General features: G+C 41.7%; 2 protein-coding genes across 2 annotated transcripts in view; one reads left to right on the forward strand and one right to left on the reverse strand.

Moving 5' to 3' along the window:
* Nucleotides 1-11,655, reverse strand: part of LOC144107271 (uncharacterized) — a 29,863-nt gene extending 18,208 nt beyond the window's left edge. The window contains exons 1-2 of the mRNA XM_077640275.1: nt 11,596-11,655; nt 4,222-4,610 (exon numbers count right to left, since the gene is read on the reverse strand). Coding sequence (XP_077496401.1) covers nt 4,222-4,610; nt 11,596-11,601 — 395 coding nt within the window. The 5' untranslated portion in view covers nt 11,602-11,655. The remainder of the gene's footprint in view (nt 1-4,221; nt 4,611-11,595) is intronic.
* The window catches only part of LOC144106956 (uncharacterized), a 180,150-nt gene that overhangs the window by 23,547 nt on the left and 132,703 nt on the right, over nt 1-23,900 (forward strand). The window lies entirely within an intron of this gene.

A 23,900-nucleotide genomic window follows, 5' to 3' on the forward strand; every position in this document is an offset into this window, starting at 1 on the left:
AGGATGTAAAATACACTCAATCTGCAGTGAGGGCAAAAATAACTGATTGATAACTGGAGGAGATGCAATTGTATAACACACTGAAACGAACAAGCAAGAGTACTACTTCAGGCATGCAACAAAATATTGGGCAGAAACGGTGCCAAGCATGAGCATGCCACCCAATGGACCCATACACAAGAAAAATAAGTTCCTAGAAAAGCACACTGGTCAGTTCAGTTCACACTTATTGATGAGAGAATAAAAAGCGAAGTACATACAGGGATAGGCAATACAAAAAAAAAGTGGTTTATTGATGAGAAAAACAGAGAGGTTAGCCGGAAAAATGAATATCTGGTCTTCTACTCTGCACTGAGGAAGGGGAAGAGGCGGAAAAAAGAGGGTCACGATAGCGGATGACGATAATGGGAGAAAGCAGATGAAAAAGACAAGGCACATTTTCTAACATTACAAACGCGAGTCAAGTCCCGTGTGACTTAAAACCGACAGAAAGTGAACAAGGGGAGAGGGAGCACTTAGGGTGCTTGTCAACATTTTTACAAGAGGACTTGTCTTCATCTGGGCAAAGCGTTCGTCATTGGAGAAGTTTAAATAGGGTGCTCACACAAAGGAGGAAGCCCTGGTGTGGGGTAGAAGGCTGTGATGTGGGAAGGGTGTTAGAATGTGAAGCGTGAACTTGAAAATCTTGCCCAGGCAGGATAGCTACAAAAGAGGATCAGGCGGTTGGCCCGCAGAACTGTAATAAAGAAATATGCCAGCTCAGCAGAAAAGAATCTGGAGGTTGGCGAAGGTGGACAGAGAGCAATTATGGGCTTGAAAGGCTGTGTGCCCACACGTGGAGAGCTGCAAAACTAGGCATGGTACGACTGGATGGGTTGACCTGGAAAAATTAGGGGAAAGCAATTGAGCAACATGGCAGAAAGAGTACAAGGAAGAGGAAAAGAAAGAGAAGAGGGGAGGACAAAGGAGTGCAAAAGTCAAGGAATCCTGAGAAATTATAGCAGCAGGTGCAAAGCATAATGTAAAAGAACAACGAAAACCCATCTACCTATGCTCTCTTTACCCTATAGTGATAGTGGAAGACAAAGAAGTCATCCATATTAATTTTCCACCATTTAATGATTACAGTTGGTAAATGTACTCAATTGTATGTGCCTCCATTTATTTTGCTACATCCCAGCATGACTACAACATCTCTTGTGGAATATCTCAAAACTGGTAAGGGACGCAAGAATGTGCTGCACTGATTAAATGTGCAACTGACTCAAGGAAATAACAAGTTGTCACATATAATAGAGAGTCTGAAATAAAAGTATGAACGAAGGAGTATGGAAGAAGACGACGAGGTTGGCGGTAAGGTTGACGTGGATTAACCGAAGACTAAAGAAGATGAAGAAGCATTCGGTGAGGTGGAAAAGGATGATTGGTGGAAAAGAGAAGAAGAGGACGATGACAAGGATTACATAGACTAACGCCAAGGCTATAAACGGGTGAGGAAGAGCGAGGCACGGGAGGGAAGAACAGAGAAGCGGAGGCTCCGGCGGGTCAGGGACACTTCGGCTGGAAGAGAGTGACGCTGGCTACTGCTCCGGTGAGCTCGAGTTCTACGGCTTTGCACCATAGACTTCCGGTCGTTCCCGAGCCCGTTCTGGGGAGTCAACGGAGGACGCTACCACCTGCTACGGCCAGGGGTGTCTCCAGTGCTGTTGCCACCCGTCTGGGTGGTGCCCCCAATGCCAACAACATCAGCATCACCTCCATGGGTACTTAGACCAGGAGCTTGTACGATGCAGCCATCGACGCCAGCCTCAGCCCGTCGAACGCCATCTCGACGCCGGCTACTGGACCCATACAATGCGGCATCCGCATCGAACCAACCGTGAGCACGAATGTTGACCGCTACCAGTAGAACACTAGTAGTAGACGCTAGTAGCATTGTTACCGGCGGGTCGTGTTTATTGATAGTCTGTGTTAGTTTTGTTGGTTAGTTTTGTGTCATGTAAGGTGTATTAAATGTGCATCTGTGTGGGTACACCTGTCGCCTAGTCCATTCCTTCAGTCCGAAGGTTCTCTTGGGAGATCCGTTACATAAGTGCTGTTGGGTGAGTTTGTTTGAGATTATTTAAAGTTAAAGACTAAAACGTAAATGGGCACACATAGTAGTAGGCAAGCATATGTGTGTGTCCAGTGTGATCGTCTTTGCCATTTAGTTTTGGAGCCTTTTCGTAACACTTCATGGAATCAGTCATTAAGGGCAGAGTACACTGAGTGGCTTCTAAATCATCAAGAAATTGACACTACTGTGGAAGAAATCACAGAAGTCCAAATCAAGATCATGCTGCATTAGAGGAAGTGATTTGTAGGAATGAAATCAGAAAAATTACAGTTCAGTGAGAAGTGCAGCACCTTGAATATGTTTCCATTAGACTTTCGCGGCAAGTATTGAAAAGTTTCAGTGCATCTGGCACACAGCTCAACAAGGAGTACTAGGACTTCCATGTGATCACCCCGAACATTCACTGATGCAATGGGTTCCAGACAGATCCAGTAGGAGTCACTAAGAAATGGACCCATCAAATGAAAAAGCCCGCAGCTGTATGGTGCTTGTTGAAAGGTTGGCAGACAAGTGTCATAGAGACATTAAGAAGGCATTGCTCCCAACTGAGCAGTTATCATCCCAAATTCATCCTTGCAGATCACTCCAGCTTCTAGTTCCACTGTGCAAGTGCCATTTTTTTGCCTCCGATACCCACAGCAGTGTACTGCACATCAGAAAGGTGACCATGCTACAGTTTTTGAAGCTTCAAAGTTTGTCGTGAGTTTTAGCATAGGGGCGCGCTAACTATATATGTGACGTCTGTCAGATCCTCGCTAAGCTGTTTTTCCTTTCGTGTTCTTGGTTTTTTCTACATCTTCATTGCACTTTGACTTTGCGTTGATATGCAGCTTATAAGAACACGAACTGTTGAAGTGTGCTTGTCATCTTGTGCCATCCCTTTCGTAATATAGTTAGCGCACCCTTATGCTAAGCTGCTGCAGTTAGGTTTCTTGCCATATCTTTTGTAATAAATTTACAAGTTTTTTCAAATGCATTTAATGCTATAAAATCTCAATGATTGTACAAAAGTACTGCATGCATTGTAGAAAAACCAACAACCAAGAGAAGTGGACATCGCTAAAAGCTGCCACTGTCAGATTTCTTTCGAAACTTCTGCAACAAATGCTGCACAATCACTTAGGCACTGGCATTGAAAGTTTTTACCAGAATCAAAGGCTTGCTTATGCAAATAAGAGAAAACTGCCTATTAAATATCACTGAGGGAGAAATACAAGATGTAATGGCAAACCAAAAACTCTTCAAAGCAAAATAAACAAAAATCTGTCACCAAGTGCTGTATCTTCATTTCTACCAGTAAAGTACAAGCAGCAGACGTCAACACGATTTGAAACACTGAAGCATGCTCTGATGAGATACAATGCATAGAGTGCAATAGACAATTAAAAATGAGAAGGCAGTGATCACTGGATTTCGAATTGAATGACCGCAACAAATACAATGTATCATTTCAAGACAGAGATCCCCATTCTAATTTATAAGACAACAGCAAAAAAGAAAGTGCCAGAGCCACATTTCCTGAAAAATTGTTGTATACAATACGAAATGAAGAAAAACGTTTCTCTCGACTCATTTTGAAAACTAAAGCACGTTGAAAAAAGGCATCAGCTCTCAAGGCACACACTGTGCACACTCTGCCTGATTTTTCAAAACTGGCTTTTTAACCATACTGCTCTTACAAGCAAACAAGATATCCTGCTGCTAAGATATCTGAAACCAAAACAAAACATTGCCATCCAACAAGCAGAGCTAATGCTGCTGATCTCATTTCATGTCTGGAAAAGCAAGTTTCTTTACAGTCATTCACCTTCAAATTTTGCCACAGCTCACACTTCCCTAAAGAAATTACACCACATATCAGATAGTATCAAAATGATTGATGTCAAAATATCCTCCTTGATATTTCCAACAAAGATATCACGACAAAATTGACAGGTTCTTACAATGCACAATTGCTGACAACTACAGCACTGAATGTTGGCAGAACACCCTGCAGCATATTTCTACAGCAAATGCATTTAGATGAATAAACTGCACACTCGGAGAACTTGAAAAACAGCCTGTGCAAAAATCGACTTGTGTAAAAAAAATACTAGAGTTCATACCTTGTGAGATCATACATGATGAAATAGGCCCGCTTTTTGCGCAAAAGCCTTGGGACACAGATGGCATCGGAACCGCTTCTCGCCTGTGTGGATATGAAGGTGCTCCACCAAGGTGGACCTCGTGTGAAGCTCCTGCCGCAGTGATCACACTCGTACGGCTTCTCACCCGTATGAATTCGAAAGTGCTCCACCAGCTTTTCTGTAGCTATAAAGGCCTTGTTGCAATGGTTGCACTGGTAAGGACGCTCTCCAGCGTGGATTCTCTGTTCTCTTGAAGCTGCAGGGATACACTGTAGCAAAGCCGCACTCAGGGCACAGGAACGGCTGCCTGCCTCCTTGAGATTTTGTTCGAGAAGACGAGCTGCAGCAAAGCTTAGGTGCAGCCAAACCTGTGGAAACAAAGCATAGATTTCTTTAGAAACGAAGGGTATGCCTCAATGCATTGACTGGCCTATGTCTATAGGAGAGTTAATGAAAGGTGAGGATACCTGAAATAAAGCTGGCCAGATATTGTCAAAATCCAAGAACCATGCTTTGCTTAAGGCCATGGTCATGTAGACCTTAAGTAACAGCTCTTCTCTTTTAAGCTAGGCATGTTTTTCTCATGTACTTGTAGCTGCATTTTCAGGCATGCATTTTTAGCTGAACTGAGCAAAAACACTACAAACATCACATGTCATTGCAAGACTTGATCAGAGTATGGCATGGTTTGTTACAAAAAGAGAAGCATGCATTCATTACTTGCTAGTTCAGAGGCACCAACCTGCCCATAGTGCAAGGTTACATTGCAAGCACACAATTGCTTTTAGCACCACTTTCCCTAAAGCACATATAAACAAACAAGACCCTGCAAAACAGGTTTCAACTTGCAGCTGCTGCTAGTGTTCACATACACGGTGATGCAGCCTTTCCAACCGTGTCAACATCAAACTTGGAAAAAAAAACACGCGTGATGCATAACTATAAAAAAGCAGAAATGTGAGGCCCTACAGTTATGGAATTGTTCTAACCAACATAGCAACTGAAAATTGCTTTTCGGTGTAGATAAAACATGCATGGATGCCAGCCTTGTAAGCGACAAGGATATTTCTACATTGTTAATTATACATAAGGTCTCAAACAATAGGCAAAATTAGGCAAAAGTGAGAAGGACCTACAGAGGGAGAGAGATTAGATACCACATTATTCACAAACTGCTGGAGTGGATACTGGTACTCTCTAGCAAATATGAGATCGGCTTTCAACCTGAAAAACATACAAAGAGAAAATACATCACCTATTCCTATGACTTCATTTCATCCCTTCTTGAGCATTTTTTTTATACTTCTCCACAAACAGAATAGAATGCAACTGGATGAGGCTGCTCCCATAACAACAGAATGCCATGAGAAAAAATGAGTAAATGCCCCAAATCTTTCAGTGTTCAGACACTAGCGAAAAAACTTCAAGCATGAAAAAAATTAGTGACTCATTCCAGCTCTTCTTGAAAGGCTCGGATACCTGTGCTCCATGCATTCACTTCAAAATTGTGTAAATTTGAAAAACACGTATTTCACTCATAGTTACACAAAAGGTGCACAGAAGAGATGGCAAACATTGGTAGCATCTTGAAATAGACAATGAGCTGCATTACTAAAAATAAAAAGAAAGGAAATACTAAACTGTCCTCTCCCACTCGCAAATGAAGAGGGTGACTTAGTAGTTGCAAGCCGCTTGCTCTCATTAGTCCCCCGCTTATGCATGCTACTTGACATGAGCAGAAAGCACAATTATGACACCAGAAGAGAGCAAAGGCGGGAGAAAATAACAGCAGAAACCTATGAGAAAATATATGGTTACTGGGTGGGAAAGTCACAATGAATGAATCATCAACCCAAGTAACGCATTTCATTGTGGCAATGTTACCTGAATGGTATGAAATGTTAACCAGCAACGTTACCTGAAACTTGCTAGTTTCCTCTTTTGTGCTTGTGAGACCTTTCTAGAAACATTAGGCTAACCGTAACATAACAAGAACCGTTCATGTAACATTAAGCGCACATTTTAGCAATGCTTTATGTGTGTACTGTTACTTACAGACACTGTTTATGCAACAGCATTAGATGGCTGCCTTAATGTATAATTGAAGGGAAGCTGAAGCACTTTTCGAAAAAATTGAGTTCTCTAGGTCATTTTATAGCTTTTAGTCAGCTGAAAAAGAATATCTCATTCAAAAAGAGAGGAAATAAACGTAAAAAGCAGTTTTTTTAGACGAAAACGCGTCCCATTGCCTCAGGGCGCCGAACGCTGCTCTTGCCCGCAATTGGCCAGGACTGTTGCGACGTCATCCACGGAGATCTCCGACCGGCACCGATGGTGTTGCTGCGCAGCGAATTGCTTCAGCTGGCTTTTAAGGACTACGTTTTAGAAATCATGGATAATTCAAGCAGTGTTGAACAGTTTTGACTTCACCACGCATGTTCAAGCCATCAGCAGCTTCAGAAAACGGCGGAACCAAAGATACTGTGGAGTGCGCCGGCAGCGAAAGTCACGCCGCAACATTTTCGCTGGGTGGATGGATAGATAACAACTTTTATTTCCACCGGAAATGAAGAACCCTTACTACTCATCGCCACTGGCACACAGGCCTGGAGGGTGGGAGCCGGAGCCTCCGTGACTAAAGGCTAACAAAGAAATTTTATCTACTCGTGACCTCAGCCGCCAGGCGGATTGGCTTGTTTCTGCCGAGCGGGTTTTTCGCTGTGCAGCAGGGCTTCCCAGCTTTCTCTGCTGTCAATATCTTCATCGACTCTGGGGTAGTCAGCGCAGTCCCATATTCATTGCTTCCGGGTAACCGTGTAACCGCCGGCCTGTTGGAACCTTGACGAGCGCATGCAAACCTATTCCGAAATCGTTCTGAGCTACAGACTACAGAACAGAAAACTGGTGCCACCGCCGGATAAGAAGCTAAGTAATAGCGAAGCAATTGCATGGCAGCACCTGCAAGCCGGAAATTTCATTAACCCAGTATAGGCCTTTCACGTCCTACCACGGTAACACGAAAACCGAATCACGACTGATACATATGTTTTGCGTAAGTGAATGTGCAAGTGGCAATTAAAAAGAAAAGGAAATTGCACCGAAACGTTGTTGTGTACCACTGCTGCATAAAAGCCTGGCCACCATTTTCTTTCCGGCAACAGTCTGTGTGTCTTCTCCTGACCGTGTGTCTTTTTTTTGCTGCGCTGTTTTTATTTCTCTTGACCAACTTCTTGTAACGCCTGTAAACAAGATCTAAATCAGATCACCGGCACGCATACACGAGTCGCGCGAGATAAAGCATTTGTTTGTTCATTTATTTATAGTTGCTTGCCTAATTGTTCTGGAAGGCCTTTTAAAACTGCAAAACAATGCCAAACTGGATGAGTTGGAGTGGGTTCACTGCTGTCCCCCTACCCAGCGCTTCCTGAAGCGACGAGGGCGTGCCAGCGGCGGGTTTTTATGAAGCGATTGCAGCTCTGTTTGTGGACAAAATCGGGAAAAAATTTACACACGATTTTCAAGGTCTTTTCTTCCTGACCACAGCATATCATGCGATTTGAAAACCGTTTCAGCTTCCCTTTAACATTGCAGCGTATAACTATATACAGGGTGTTTCATCTAGATTTTCAGCAAATTTTTAAAATAGGCTTTTTTAGTTAGAAGAGCACTTTTTTCGAAATAGATTTGTCAGCCATGTAGTACATCAGAATACTGTTAAGACGCACTAACTAGCACCTGCTCAAGTAATAATGAATAGTTAACTTTTTACCTATTACAGTTAGGCTCCTTAATTATTGTGAAGTGTATAGCCCACTGTAAGTAATATCCAGATCAGTTTTTAAGTTTTTGAAAATGTGGTTACCCTAGGAGCTGTGGCCCAACAAATTTTGGCTACTTCCGAGTTACGTGCACTGGAGAGATTGCTTTCCTGCAAGTGTCTCGACTGCGCATAGATTTCGGTGGGATGTATTCAAAATTTGTTGAGCCACAGCGACGAGGGAAGCCGCTTTTCCGAAAGTCTAAAAACTGATATCGATATGTATTGCTTACAGAGGGCTATACGCTTCTAAATAATTAGGAACCTAACAGAAATAGCTAAAAAGTTGACTACTGAATATTAGTTAACCAGCCTGCTAATTAGCACATCTTAGCTGTACTCTGATGCATTACACTGCTTACAACATTATGCTGAAAAAAGTGCTCTTCTAACTCAAAAACACTATTTTAAAGAATTGCATAAATTCTTAAGTGAAACGCCCTGTATACAAGAATGAATATTGTGCCGGCAGTCATGCCGGGGATAATCTCCAGCCTTTGCACATAGCACCTAGTAGTCTTCAGTTATGACAGTGTGAAGACAACCACTGCCATGAGCTAACACAGCTGCTATCCCCAACCACTGTTTTTTAATACAGTGTAATGGAACATATGCAGTGAAACATGCACAAGCAGATCAGCCCCTCAATGGCAGCAAGTAAGCATGGCAGTGTGGTGCACTTGCACCTGACTTCAGCAGTGAGGTGCACAATGCCACAAGTCAAATAATACATGCAGAAAGATACACAATACACCTAGCATGAACGTCAAAGCTTTATAAGAACCAAATGATCCAATACAATGCAATGGAAACAAAACTAAGCTTGAGACTTTTTCTCAAAGATAAATATAGATCCTGCATATGTAACTGCATGTGTGCCAGCAAATGAGTACATCATTAAATTGGCAATGTTAGAAAATGACACAGAAATTGAGCATGTTTGTGTAAGTCCCCAGAGAAACACTGCAAATTAACATAGGGTGAGTAAAAGAGCAATGGGGAAATACTTGTCATTTAGTTATGTCTGTGCTGTAGGACTACAAAATAAAAAAGTTCAAAATAAAGCTATAACATTATAAATAAAACTTGAAAATATCACAGTGACTTCTGCGTAAAGTCTCGAAATAGTGCATCCCTGCTGTCGTCAGCACTGGCCGCAGGGGAGAGTATTGCAGCTTGATGGCTTCTAAATAGGAACCAATAGCAATACAGTGCACAATAGAAAGAAAACAATTTACAGAAGTTTGGCAGATTACTGTGGGAAAAAATACACGAACAATAAAAATTGCCAATTTTGATGCAGCATTGCGTATTAAAAAAAAGATGTCGATCTGCGTTGTCACCTGAAGTATATAAGATGTGACACGCATTTCATTTGTCTTTTACTAATGTATGTCCAGGCAAAGCAAGTTGCCTTACCTCTACTGTGAACAAACAGAATTTTATGCAGTGTAAAACAAGTAATCATTGCTAAGCACTCCATAGTGCTAGAATATGCTACTTTCGGCTGGTTCTCTCAGGGATTAATGTCAGTGGATTCCAAACATGCTTATTAACTGCAGTAATGTCTGAAAGCTTCAACCTCTCCCTTACATTCTCCATCTGTGGCCCATAGATTTGATATCAGAGTATATCACAAGACTCGTGCAGTTGACCTTCCTGCCAAATACAATCTTTGTATTGCTTTCTCTACATCACACCGACAACATGGTTCAGGTAAGGTTCTGTTGACATATATATCAGAATTTTTTGATGCCCTTTGGGCATCCATTACCTAAATGTTGCATTCCATAATGTCCAAGAAAAAATCAATTTGAATATGACAGAAAAAAGACATCACAAGTGTGATTCTCTAAGAACAAATTGCTTCTCAAAGAAAATGATCTGACTTTGAAGTTAAGACAATAACACCGCACTGAAAACATTAAAGCCAATGAGCAAAACAAGTACTCAGAAAAGTCGAATTGTGGAATTGTGTTGATGTGCACTGCCACTGGTCGGCAGACGTTGTTTTCCAGTTGTGTTCTTGTATTTTAAAAATGATTGTGTGTAGTGTGAGGAGCTCGAAACTGTGGTGAAGTGTGTTCCCCTAGTTTGTTGGCCTGTTCGCTAATGCTTGTTTGTCTATCCGGAGATGTTAGGAAAGGAATTGTGAAGGGAGAAAGGCTGCCATTAAGTTTGCGGACTTGTTCCCACATTTGTTTTGATGTAACTGAACTATTTATTGACGATACGTAGTTTTGCCACGAAGTTTTTTCAGCATTGCGACGGATATGTCGTGCTTTTGCTCTCGCCTTTTTAAAATTTATGAGGTTGTCGTGTGTGGGGTATCTTCGGAAAGTTACCCAGGCTTTGTTTTGATTCTTTTTTGCTTCTCTGCAATCTTGGTTATACCAAACCTTGTGGTTTCGCCGTACTACTCCTGACAACTGCGGAATAGCTAGACGTGCAGCCGAAATTATACATGTTGTAAAAATAATTTCATTTATTTCGTCGATGCTAAGATCATCTGAAAATATTTTCTCCGAACAGGCCTTTTCTTGAAATAGTGGCCAGTCTGCTAAGTGCAGCTTCCAACGGCATGGGTTAGTTGGAATTATTGATGGTGGTAATGAAAAGTTAATTATCACTGGAAAGTGATCACTTCCATACTGGTTATCAAGAATATCCCACTTAAAATCGGTAAAAATGGATGGAGAGCTAAAAGACAAGTCTATGCAACTAATTTTACCTGAGGATGAAGAGTAATATGTGGGTTTGCCTGTATTGAGCAAGCAGACGTTGTTGCACAGAATAAAATCTTCTAAAACCCGACCTCTAGTGTCTGTCTGTTCACTTGCCTAAAATGGGGAGTGCGCATTAAAATCTCCGACTACCAGATATGGCTCCGGTAACTGATTAAAAAGTGCTTCTAGGTAATGGAGTGTTACTGTGAGGTGTGGTTGAAGATACACTGTGCATATGGTAATTGTTTTAAAGCTAATGACAGTGACTGCAACGGCTTCATAATTCATCTGGAGCTTGATTTCATGCGTTGCAACACCGCTCTGAACTACGACAGCAATGCCTCCAGAGAGCCTATTCGCCTGATCACGGTCATGGTCATTCCTTGTAGCCTTTGCATTCACTACAGCTCTATTATTAGACTCCCGCAGCTAATCTTTAGTTCTCTCATCAGCAACTATAATATACTGTCAGAGACTCCACTGGTGTGATAAACCTCAGTACAAACTAATTTTCAAATCGGGTATCAGTAACAAGAAGTCTGCATGTACCCATAACCTGTGAAATTTAATCATGACTTAATCAAGTTTACTCCACAAACACGTGCTCAAGCATCAGAAATGGACAATGACTAACACAATAAAAACCAAATACAACACAAAGTTTATGCTCCAGTGATGTGATAACACTATAAATGATGCAGCAATCCACTATAGCAAAACCAGCGGGCCTCCTAAAGTATGACTCAGGTGCTGCCATTGCAGCCATTGAGCACAGTTTTATTATATAAACTGGAGGGAACAAATACGTACCTTCATTCAAAGAGTGTTTCTGGCTGCAGATACTGCTTGGCTGGCAACATCACCTTCATCCGTGATAGGAAGAGGTGTGAAATGAACACTGCAGTAGACAAAGGCATAAATGAATTAACTACGCATATTCCAGCATTACCAGCTTTGTAATTAGTTAACCCAACGCTTTGATCTATCACTAGAATACACCTTGCACACAGTGAAGAAATTCCAATTGTATAAGACAGTTTGGTACAGAAAGTTAAAGTGCAGCATTATCAACATTTGTTTATGAGTATCCTAGAATTATCAAACATGGCCAGCAGTTGTTTCTGACAAGTGACTAAAAAAATCATTGCTATAGTTTAAGAAACTTAAGGTGCAAACCATTTTTTCTGCAAAAGCTGTGCACAGGTTTTGCTATAATGTCAACATAATCATCGTATTTAAATGAGGCACGGCATTCTAAAAAATGAAATTAGGTGCCGTTTGATATGAATAACAGGTTAACCTCATACTGAAAAATTTCCTGTGTCAATGAAATCTCTAGTTGGGTCAGTAATTCAAACTCTGAGAGGACTGAAATTAAGTTTGAATTAGAAACATTTCAAAGTAGGGGGAATTTTTCAAGACTTTATATGGAGAGAACTGAAGCTTTAGTGCCAATCAATGGCAGTTTGAGCCAGGCAAGCTTAAAGTTCATGACAGTCCACTGCATTAACACTGAAGAAGTTATCTATTTTCTTCAGCCCGTTTGAAGGTCGAATAGCTTCATTGGGCACATAGTATGTTATTGTTTTTCAGTATACTGTTAAAATCTTTACTGTAAGAATAAACCAGGAATATCAAGCTTTGAGCATAACTATCAAAGTAGAGCCATGAGCATGTTTGTCTACAGAACTCAGACACTGCCCTGTGGCACAAAGGAAGTGAAAATTTTAGGCATGCTCATGGTTTTAGGGAATGCTTCACTGTTTGCTTGTATAAGACAATAGGTTTCATTTTGCTACATGTGGCTCTCAGTTACTTGAAGTTTACATGTGTTCAGCAACTGAAGGCAAACAATGCCTTCAGTATTTGCTGGTTTATACTGTCTAATTTTATGACTTATTATAGTCATTACACACGAAAAATATGAAATATGAAATTTCATGCCATCCGATTAGAAAACAAAGCCCATTCAAAACAATGTGGTACTGAAAGTATTCAGAAAAACTTGCAAAACCTTTCTGTTTTCTGCCTGATCCAGCAGCTGTTCCAAAGAGGCCACTGCTTCTGTACTTGATAACGGAAAAAGATTGACCGTGTCTTCAAGTACTGAAGGCACCGCTTCAATTCTGTTGCTCATACGGGCAGCAATTCTACCGAGAGCCTCACTATGCTACTGCAGTTTTTCTTCTATTCGGCTCAGAGAGCCTGCAATGTTGCTGAGCAGACCTGCAGTACGGGGATAAAAGACAAAGGGAAGCTAATAGATGCACAAAGGAGTAATTCAAACTGCCCTTTCAAAAACTAGGACCTGACCCACCAATACATTCGTTTCAGCAATATGTCCCCTGTACATTTATTTTCAATTCCATGTAACAGACCTTTGGGTCAAACTATGCATCTTAATTTCTACACACTGAAAAGGAATGGTAGTTGTTAGCACACATAAGTATGCTGTATTATATTCAAATAATTCAAAAAATTATTATTGGTTGCACTTTAAGGTGTGAATTGATCTCATTGCAAAGCTGTTTCTCCTGGGCACATATTGTGTAACATGAATTTTTTTTTTTCATAGCAGTTTTTTAGTCTCATAAGAGCTCTGAGAAATTACTCAACAATAGGAGCAATTTTAAAAATTTGTCACCAGGCCTGGTCAGGCTGCCATTGGAATCTGAACCTGGCAACATTTAATGCTAGAAGATTACCTTGTGAGGATAGCCTAGCAGTGCTGCTCGAGGAACTAGCAGGAATTAAATGGGATGTGTTAGGGCTTAGCGAAGTTAGGAGGACAGGTGAGGCGTATACAGTACTAAAGGACGGACACATACTGTGCTATCGCGGATTAGAGGATAGACGAGAACTAGGTGTGGGATTCCTCATTAATAAGGATATAGCTGGCAACATAGAAGAGTTCTATAGTATTAACAAGAGGGTACCAGCTATAGCAATTAGGTTGAATAGGAGGTACAAGCTAAAAGTGGTGCAGGCCTACGCGCCCACATCCAGCCATGAAGACCAGACCATTGAAAGTTTCTATGAGGACATAGATTCGGCAATGAATAAAGAAAAATCACAGTACACTGTACTGATGGGTGACTTCAATGCGAAGGTGGGCAAGAAGCAGGCTGACGACTACGTGGTAGGTGACTATGGGATAGGTTCTAGAAATAGCAGGGGAGAGTTATTAGTCAAATTCGAAGATAGAAATAATTTATGGATAATGAATACCTTCCGCAAACGCGAAAACAGGAAGTGGACATGGAAGAGCCCCAAGGGTGAGACTAAAAATGAAATCGACTTCATACTATGCGCTAAACCTGGCATCATTCAGGATGTGGCCGTCCTCGGAGAGGTGCGTTGTAGTGACCACAGAATGGTAAGGTCTCGAATTAGCTTAGACTTGAAGAGGGAACGGAAGAAGCTAGTGAAGAGGAAGACCATCAACGAGTTAGCTGTAAGAGGTAAAGTACATAAGTTCAGGATAGCGCTGCAAAACAGATATTCGGCTTTAACTGAGGAAGACGATCTTGATGTTCATACAATGAACGACAATCTGACATCAATCATTACAGAGTGCGCAGTCGAAGTAGGCGGTAGGACAGTTCGACAGGATACCGGAGAGCTATCTCAGGTGACGAAAGATCTGATTAAGAAGCGCCAAAGCATGATGGCACATAACCCTACCGACAAAATGGAACTAACAGAGCTATCAAAGTTAATAAATAAGCGCAAGGTAGCCGACATAAGGAAGTTTAATATGGAGAGAATCGAGCATGCTCTAAAGAACAGAGGTAGCCTAAAAGCAGTGAAGAGGAAACAAGGCATAGGTAAAAACCAGATTCATACACTAAGAGACAAGCAGGGCAATGTCATTAGCAATATGGATAAGATAGTTAACGTAGCCGAAGAGTTGTACACAGACCTGTACAGTAGCCAATGTAATCAGAGCGTTAATGAGAAAGACAGCAGTGCACAGCAATGCGTCATCCCATCAGTAATGAAAGATGAAGTAAAGAAAGCCTTATGAGCAATGAAAAGGGGAAAAGTAGCTGGAGAGGATCAGGTAACAGCAGATCTGTTGAAGGATGAAGGGGACATCGTGCTAGAAAAACTAGCCGCCCTGTATACGCAATGCCTTATGACCTCGACTGTGTCAGAAGCTTGGAAGAATGCAAACATTATCTTAATTAATAAGAATGAAGATGCCAAGGAGTTGAGAAATTACAGACCGATCAGCTTACTACCTGTTGCATACAAAGTATTTACTAAGGTAATCGCTAATAGAATCAGGGCAACCTTAGACCTTAATCAACCAAATGATCAGGCAGGCTTTCGTTAAGGATATTCAACAAAATATCATATTCACACTATCAATCCACTATCAATCAGGTGATAGAGGAATGCACAGAATATAACCAACCTCTATATATAGCTTTCATTGATTACGAGAAAGCATTCGACTCAGTGGAAACCTCAGCAGTCATGCAAGCATTGCATAATCAGGGGGTAGAAGAGCCTTATATCAAAATACTGGAAAATATATATAGGAACTGCACAGCTACTATAGTCCTCCATAAAGTCAGCAATAAAATTCCAATAAGTAAGGGCGTCAGGCAAGGAGACACGACCTCGCCAATGCTATTCACCGCCTGCTTACAGGAGGTATTCCGAGGCATGAATTGGGAACAGTTGGGAAAAAGAGTAAATGGAGAATACCAAAATATTCTGCGATTTGCTGATGACATTGCCTCGCTGAGTCACTCAGGAGGTGAACTGCAAATCATGATCAATGAGTTAGACAGGCAGAGCAGAATGATGGGTCTAAAAATTAACATGCAGAAAAACAAGGTAATGTTCAACAGTCTAGCAAGAGAACAGCAGTTCAGAATTGGCAGCGAGAGCTTGGAAGCTGTGAAGGAATACGTCTACTTAGGGCAGGTAGTGACAGCTGATCCGGATCATGAGAGGGAGATAACTAGAAGGATAAGAATGGGGTGGAGCGCATATGGCAAACTCTCGCAGATCATGAGTGGCAGTTTACCAATTTCCCTCAAGAGGAAAGTGTACAACAGCATAATCTTACCGGTACTCACCTACGGGGCAGAAACGTGGAGGCTAACGAAAAGAGTTCAGCTTAAGTTAAGGACAACGCAGCGAGCCATGGAAAGAAAAATGATAGGTGTAACGTTATGAGATCGGAAGCGGGCAGAGTGGGTGAGAGAACAAACACGGGTTAATGACATCCTAATCGAAATCAAGAGGAAGAAATGGGCATGGGCAGGGCATGTAATACGAAGGCAAGATAACCGCTGGTCCTTAAGGGTGACAGAGTGGATTCCAAGAGAAATTAAGCGTAGCAGGGGGCACAAGAAGGTTAGGTGGGCGGATGAGATTAAGAAGTTTGCAGGCAAAGGGTGGATGCAGCTGGAAAAGGACAGGATTAATTGGAGAGACATGGAAAAGGCCTTTGCCCTGCAATGGATTCAGTAAGGCTGATGATAATGATGATGATGGATTTACTCAGTACTTTCTGGTATGAAAAACCAAGGGTAGACATAGACGTGTATCATAAGCCTTTTTCAGACTTAATTTACTTGTTCTAATGCATGCCAGTGTATTATGATGACGTCATGCATTTTTATCAATGATGTGCTGTCTCCTTTTATCGATTTGTTGTCTGAAAAATTTAGTTCTTTTGCTGCTACTGGTAAAACACTGCAATTTCCATGCTTGCATTGGCTCAGGTGACATGGCATATTTGGTTTATCAGTCGATCAGACCACTAAGAACAGATAGGCTAGTATAGGTATATGCACTACATTGCAAGAACTCTTAACCCTGTATCAACTCAATACATGATTGTAACAAGTTGCATTGTCCCTCTGTAGTACAGAGCCATTTCTATCACTCTTCAGTTCTCCAATGCCCTGCACTGCCTGCACTTACTCTGCATATTTTAATTTTATAACCTTTGTCACTTCATCTCGCCACCTACTCACAAAGCCTTTCTTTCTCTAAGCATCCAAGACCAAATATCTTTACAGAGTACAATGCTATATAACTAAATGCTTTCAACATCACAAAACAAAAAAAATTTGTGCATTGTACCTCAAAAGCACTAAGATAACTATAAATACATTTTCAAATTTCATTTCATTCAGGCCTGTTCCTTCTTCAGGTCTGTTTTGTGGTTGCCTGGCAGGCGGGCACCGAACAAACGGTAAAGACTGTGTTGGACCGGATGCCATGGGACGCTGAATATCTGAGTCGCTATCCGAACTGTCGGGTGACACAACAGGCCGCATCCTTTTTTTTTCCAACATGTTGCTCTGGGCCTTCCGGTTCTGGGCTGCTTTCACAGCCAACTGCAAGAAACATTAGGTGTAAATGTGCCTCAGCCATGCCACGCTAGTCACTGTTTGTTGTATGGACATCTCAATCCTCTGCGATTTCACCTCTAAAAACTCTATAGCACACAGCTGCATACATAACAGGTAGATAATACATTCGTAGTATTTAATACTGTTTACAAAGCACACACAGTACTCACTTGCAAGGAGTAACCTTTGCGGAAGTTTGCTTAATCTTTTCGCAGGTATTTCTTCTTCTGATCCCAAATCCGATTCCTCCTCTGCCAGATTCTCCTTTCTTCGGGCTTCTACATATGTTCCTGAAGGCATTGCAATATTTAAAAAGTCAGCTGTACATCATTATAATAGAAAAAATTGCTTTCTTTAAAGCCAGCTAAAGCCAACAAATACATGTTCACTAATGCTGCTCATTTTTTTGTTGCAGGAGCTTCTCAAGCACCAGTATTATGCAGGAGTGGCATTCATAGTATTCCACAAACCATACAACAACCTACCCACGAGTGAGATTCTTAGCTGGGGCAACCACATTTCTTATATAAAAAAATGTAAAAAATGCCTATGTTCGATGCACAAAATAAATCAAGGGCCCAGGTGGTTGAAACATATCTAGTGCTCTTCACTACAGTGTGCCCCATAAACTGCAGTTTATTATATTACAAAATTACATCAAATGTTAACCAACCTGCTAAGGATAACTGTATTTAAAACGATAGCTGCATCTTTCACTCTAAATGTTGGCCAGCCTTTCAGAGACACTTCAGAGACATTTGGTTCAACTTTCTTGACAATTTAAGCACAAACCACTTACAAACCTGTTTATGCATGGTTCAGTGGTTTTATATAGTTAAAGGGACACTGAGGACAATTTTAGAGCCATAGCTATTAAAATTGATTGTTTTGGTTGTATGTTGGTATTTGTTTGGCAGCAAAAAAATATTTTAAAAATAGAACTGTTTTCCTGCCTTTGAGTTCAAGTTTTGACATCATGCATGTATTAGCCTCAGAGATCTGCTAAAATGACGCCAAAAAAGAAGTCATCTGGTTGAAGACAAAATGAAGTTGTCAGGCATTAACTGATTACATCACTCTAATGGCAAAGAGACTATTTTCACTGCCGATTGAGCATTCAAAAGCCAGAAAAGAGAAAAATGAAATATAGGTATCACCGCCACACGCTGGTTTCCCAAACTTCTGCGACTCCAACACATGTTTTTGCAGTCTGTGAGGCTAAGACATCATGCTTTTACTTCCAAAAAGTGGTCACGGAGTCATTTTCGGTATTGACATCACTGGTTTGAATTCAGTGGCGGGGAACAAAAAGAAATGATGTTCTTGAATCCAACTTCTTCAGCAACTAATGAGTCTATTGCTCCCAAAGAAAGCACAAGGACACAAGAAAGCAAACAGCTAAGCGGCCGCACAGGCTGGTTTGTAATCTTTTGCCCTTGACATTAATGCAAACAGCAGACTTGCACTTTAAGAGGTAGTTACAAGCATATATTGTGTTCACAGTGTCACATTCTAAACAGCACAAGAGAGATACAACCGTCTGCTGACAGCTCTTGCAAAGACTGGTTTTTCAGGAAAAGAAAATTGCGCAGTAACTATCCCGCATATCTCAGTGGACACCCAAACCGAGCTCTTGCTACTGTTTAAATAACAGTGCAGTTATAGTGTCATGTTGGCATTTAGCGGCCGAGAGTCAGCAGCGGCATAGCCCTGGACGAGCACTTCAACACTTCTTTCTCCTCTTCTTGATAGGCGCGTTCGTCTGCAAGAGCGTTGGCGTCAATAGGACGTCGTGTACATGGTACACGAGGAAAAAAGCAAATTCGTACTGTATATACCTACCTGCTTCCCCCATGATATAGCACTTCTATGCCTGCCACCCAACGCCAGGGACTTCGCAATCTTTAACAGCACTCAAGAAGCGAGGACAATTGTAGGCAGGGTTTGTCACCCACTGCTTGGGCACAGCAGCAACTCCTTCGTCCTGCAGAAAATATACGCTGTAGTAAATCCTACCATGAAAAAAACAGCAGAAAGTAATAAGCTATCAAGTAACTATGATAGTTCTAAGCAAGGATTTGAGCGGACTGTGTGATTCACCTTAGCACGCCGTGCTTTCGTTACCACTCTCGCGCTTTCGCTTTGGCGCGAAAAATGCGAAATTGGCGCAACAGTCGCGAGAAACGTCTGCGAACACAGTGGGTCGTGGTGATCGCCATCATATAATGGACAAGCAAAAACTCTAGACGAGGCCAGCACTAAAAAACCCTAAACATTTATTTGTTTACTCATGTCAGATACATTTCGTGTGAATTTTTAATAATAATTATAAATTAATATTATATACTCCTTTGTTGGCTAACTTATTGTTGCTCTTCCGCAAGCCAAGCCAGCATTGATGCTTTGATAGCATTGATAGTTTCGTTTTCTATACTGCTTTCCTTGCCAACGGTATCTGGTGTCATTTGCGATGCAACAGTACATCGTGAACGTATCATTGGCTGATAGCCGATACTGAGCTCCTGGCCAAGATTCATCGGCGGAGTCTCCATCTGACGTCATCTCCACGCCGATCACCGCCGCCGGCTGCTCCTGCAGCGTTTCGCTTGAAGCTGCATGCTGGGCATTCATTGAGCGACTAGCGGAGTTTTCAGATAGGCTGAATGTGCCGATGTGCTGTTCTGCCGTGTGTGGTGTGTGGGGCGTAGGGACGTGCATATGCACTTTGTGTGTACTAAATTAGGGGGCGACTTTGCCACCTTTATTTATGTAAAAGACAAAACGAAGTCTTGAAGACGTTGACGCTCGAGAAAAACGCCGGCGTCATGCCAGAAAAAGAGCTGCAATTTTCCAAGCAGGGGGCACCTCAACGGAACCTCAACCATCAACACCACATCCAGCTATCGAGGAACCTTCCACCAGTGAGTCTGACCGCAGTAAAGAGGAGGCCGGCAATCCTGTTGACATTTCTGGCGAAGATGCTTTGCAAACGCACGGCACGCATAATCTTGCCGCCGCCCAAGGTGCCGATTTCTTGAATGCATTGCAGCGCAAATGGCTGAGCAGCGAACACCAGTTGGAAATTTCGTCACAGTCTGAAACAAAAATCCCGTCTACGGGGCTTCGCAAGCAACATAGGTCATGGGCACTGAACGCAAACCTGCCTGCTCTGCACTTAACTGAGCTTTTAAAGATTCTGCAGACGTACCATCCAGATCTGCCATCGATTGCCCAAACGCTTCTCAGAACACCGCGCAGCAGCTCAGTCACCAGTATGGGAAGCAGTTCATACTGCTTTTTTGGTGTTTCTAGTAACCTGATTGAGCTACTAGAGTATAGCCTGATCGACCAGAATGCTGCGACTGTTTCCCCGACCATCAACATTGACAATCTGCCCATTTTTCGGAGTGCTTCAAAAGAGTTTTGGCCCATACTTGTGCGCGCTGAAGAGAGTTCCCGGCATAAGCCCTTTCTTGCTGCACTGTACTTTGGAGAATAAAAGGCTGCAGATGTTGCAATCTACCTACAGGACCTGAACAAGAACTTGGCTCTTTGTTGCATGTAAGACTTAGTTATAAAAGCACTGTGCTCAAAGTAGTGCTCTGTGCGTTTGTTTGTGATGCACCTGCGCGGCCAGCTATTAAGTGCACAAAAGGGCATACTGCTTATTTTCCGTGTGAAAAATGTGTGCAAAAGGGTGTGTACCTAAAAGAAGGCAGGAAGGTAATCTTCCCAGACATCTCGGCTGCTCTGCCCTGATGAAGATTTCAGGAACATGGCGTATCCGGAGCACTGTAACTCCAAATCACCACTACTAGAGCTAGGTGTTGGAATGGTCAGCAAATTTGCTCTCAATTACATGCACTTAGTCTGTCTTGGTGTCATGAAGAGGCTTCTAGTCTACTACTGGACATCTGCTACCCCATCTTCATCAAAACTACAAGTCAGAACATGACAGGCTATATCTGAGCAATTGGCCCACCGCTTGCATATAACACACCAAAAGAACTTAAGCATGTCCCGAGGACACTACAAGTCTTTGAATATTGGAAGGCTTCTGAGTACCGAAACTTTCTGATCTACTTATGCCCTGTTGTTTTGAAGGGGCACCATGCAGAGCGATTCTATCTGCACTTTCTGAAGCTCTGCTGTGCAATCACTATTCTTGCATCACCTGTACTCTGTATCACTTACAATAATGAGGCGGAGCAGCTGCTTCATAGCTTTGTGTCTGACGCTAAAGAACTCTATGGTCATGGTGCATACACACTTAACATGCACAGCCTAGTGCATTTGGCTGCAGATGTGCAGCAATTCGGCTGCCTTGCTTTTATTCCAAAACTAAAGCTGCACTCCCTACCGAGCAAGTTTTCATGAGAGCTGCTGAGCTGAGGGCAGAACCTTGGCAACAACATGTTAGCACAGGCAGCAGGTTGTCTCAAGAGCACAGTGATGGACCAGTCCCTGAGCAATTCCATGGTCAGCAATTCAAGAAGTTCACTGTTGGCAATACACTGTTGTCGACAAAGCCAGGAGATTGCTATGTCAAACTTTAGGATGGCAACATCATCCTGGCCAGAAACTTCCTTCTGTCAGGTGAACAGACCTTAATTTGTGGGCAGTATTTTAACTGTTTAGAAAATTTCTACTCCAAAACACTTCCTGTTATAGACATAGGAGTGTACTAGGCTTGGGAACTTTCTCGCGGTATGTGTTTGTGAAACAGCACAGATTAGAGTGCAAAACGTGTTTATGTACCTACGGGTAACAACAAAAAAACTCTTTTTTCTAGTCCTTCCATTATAAAAACCATACTATAGTGCTTGCGGCGTGGATGTGGCTACAAAATTGCAAGAACTGTCAAATTTTATTTATTTATTTGTTTACAAATATTGTTAGCCCTTGCGGGCTGTTACAAGATGGGAATGGAAAAATTAGTCAATACAACACAGCTCCAGCTGTTTTACAAAGGCTACAAGTGAATATGTTTTGTCAAATACGCGTCGGTCAAGGTTATTCCATTCTATACGTTTTAGGTAGAAACGAAAACTTATACACATCAACTCTCGGCATGTACGGCATAACTGCTAAAGGATGGTTAGTACGCGATGGCAATCTTCTGGGTGGCCGCAAGTACAAGCTGGAATCCGGATTGAACATTTTGTGATAAAGCTGAAAAAAAAACTTTAGCCTAGCAATTTTTCTGCGAATAACCAATGTTGGTAACTGCGCTCGTAAAAGAAGTTCAGATACGGACTGCGTTCTTTGGTAAGACGAAAATATAAACCTTACTTCCAATCTTTGAACACGTTCAATTTTGTCTACAAGATATTGCTGATTCGGATCCCAAATTATACTTGCGTATTCCAGAGTTGGTCTTACTATTGATTTATAGGCTTGTAGTTTGACATCCGATGGTGCATCTTTTAGCTTCCGCCTTAGGAATCCAAGTTTCCATTGAGCTGCTCCACAAATGTTTTGTACATGATCACTCCAGTTTAAGTCATGAGTAATCGTGATACCTAAATATTTTAATTTATTAGTATGCTTTAGTGCTCTGTCATTATGTACGGGAACGCTAATGGCTTCTTCTTGTTCAACACAATCATAGAAGTTGACTTTTACAATGCGAGTTATCTGTTTGTTTAGAATTTGAGCTGAGGTGCTTACTTTTTATGTACTATGCTCTTACTGGTCTGTGGGCCACTGTTTAGTACTTATGTTGTTTGATGTCATTAAAAAGATCGGATTTATAGCAACAAATCACCTGTTCAGTTTATTGACTGTGATTTCAGATTTCACTTGATGTAGGCCAGCTCCTTCTGACATGCGATTTTGTGTGGACCAAAAAACTGTAGTAAAGTGGCGGTGTCCTCACGAAGACAGGAAATTAAGGCACAGTAACTGTCCCAGACACATTACAGTTTGGTCGATATAAACTTTATCATATGTAAAATGTGTGTGGTAGCCAGCATGTGGAATATTTCGTGAATGAATAGCAGGGTGTGCAGTGCAGCCGTTTTTCAATTTTTTGCATCTCTGTAATGTACTAGCACAAGCTAGAAAGTTCGTAGGGATGAGAAACAACAATCTTCATTCTGTGTCAGCCGCCTTCTTGATGTCATTAAAATGCAGTGCAAATGAGAAAATACCTATTCTTTTGTCAAGTTTTACTGAGCCTCTCAATTCCCCCTCATCTTCTTCAGTAATGATTCTGCAACAGCAGTTAGCGAAGTTCTGCAGTATCTTGTGGCTGTCAGCTTTCCCACATTTGTCAAAGCTTCTGATTACAGGATGATTTCTCAGTGCAAGATAATTAAGAGGATTAGCGATTTCATGCGTTCAAAGCACTTCCCAAAAAAAAAGCCTGCTGTAATTTCCTACTCACGATTAAAGACACTGTGCCTCTTTGGCATAGATGGTGCACTTCACTGCAGCAAATATGGCTGCCCCCTTCTATATGTGATAGCACTTTATTTATCTGCAGGAAGAGCAGGTGTGAACGGGTAATATAGGCAGCTACTTTAATAAACATCGCAATGAGCAATATATTATTTTGCCTTTGCTTTTCCTATCCATGAAGAAGGCAACATTTTTGATTGACGGCTGTGTGGCTAAGATATAAATATGTTGCACTCTGTTCACAAATTTGTTTACTCATGCGCCTTTTGGTTTCCTGGGTGGACCATTGCAATGAGCGATATGTCATTGCTTTTCCAATCCACAAAGGAGTTA

This window comes from Amblyomma americanum, chromosome 10 (assembly GCF_052857255.1).
Source record: "Amblyomma americanum isolate KBUSLIRL-KWMA chromosome 10, ASM5285725v1, whole genome shotgun sequence".
In the NCBI taxonomy this organism is placed as follows: domain Eukaryota; kingdom Metazoa; phylum Arthropoda; class Arachnida; order Ixodida; family Ixodidae; genus Amblyomma; species Amblyomma americanum.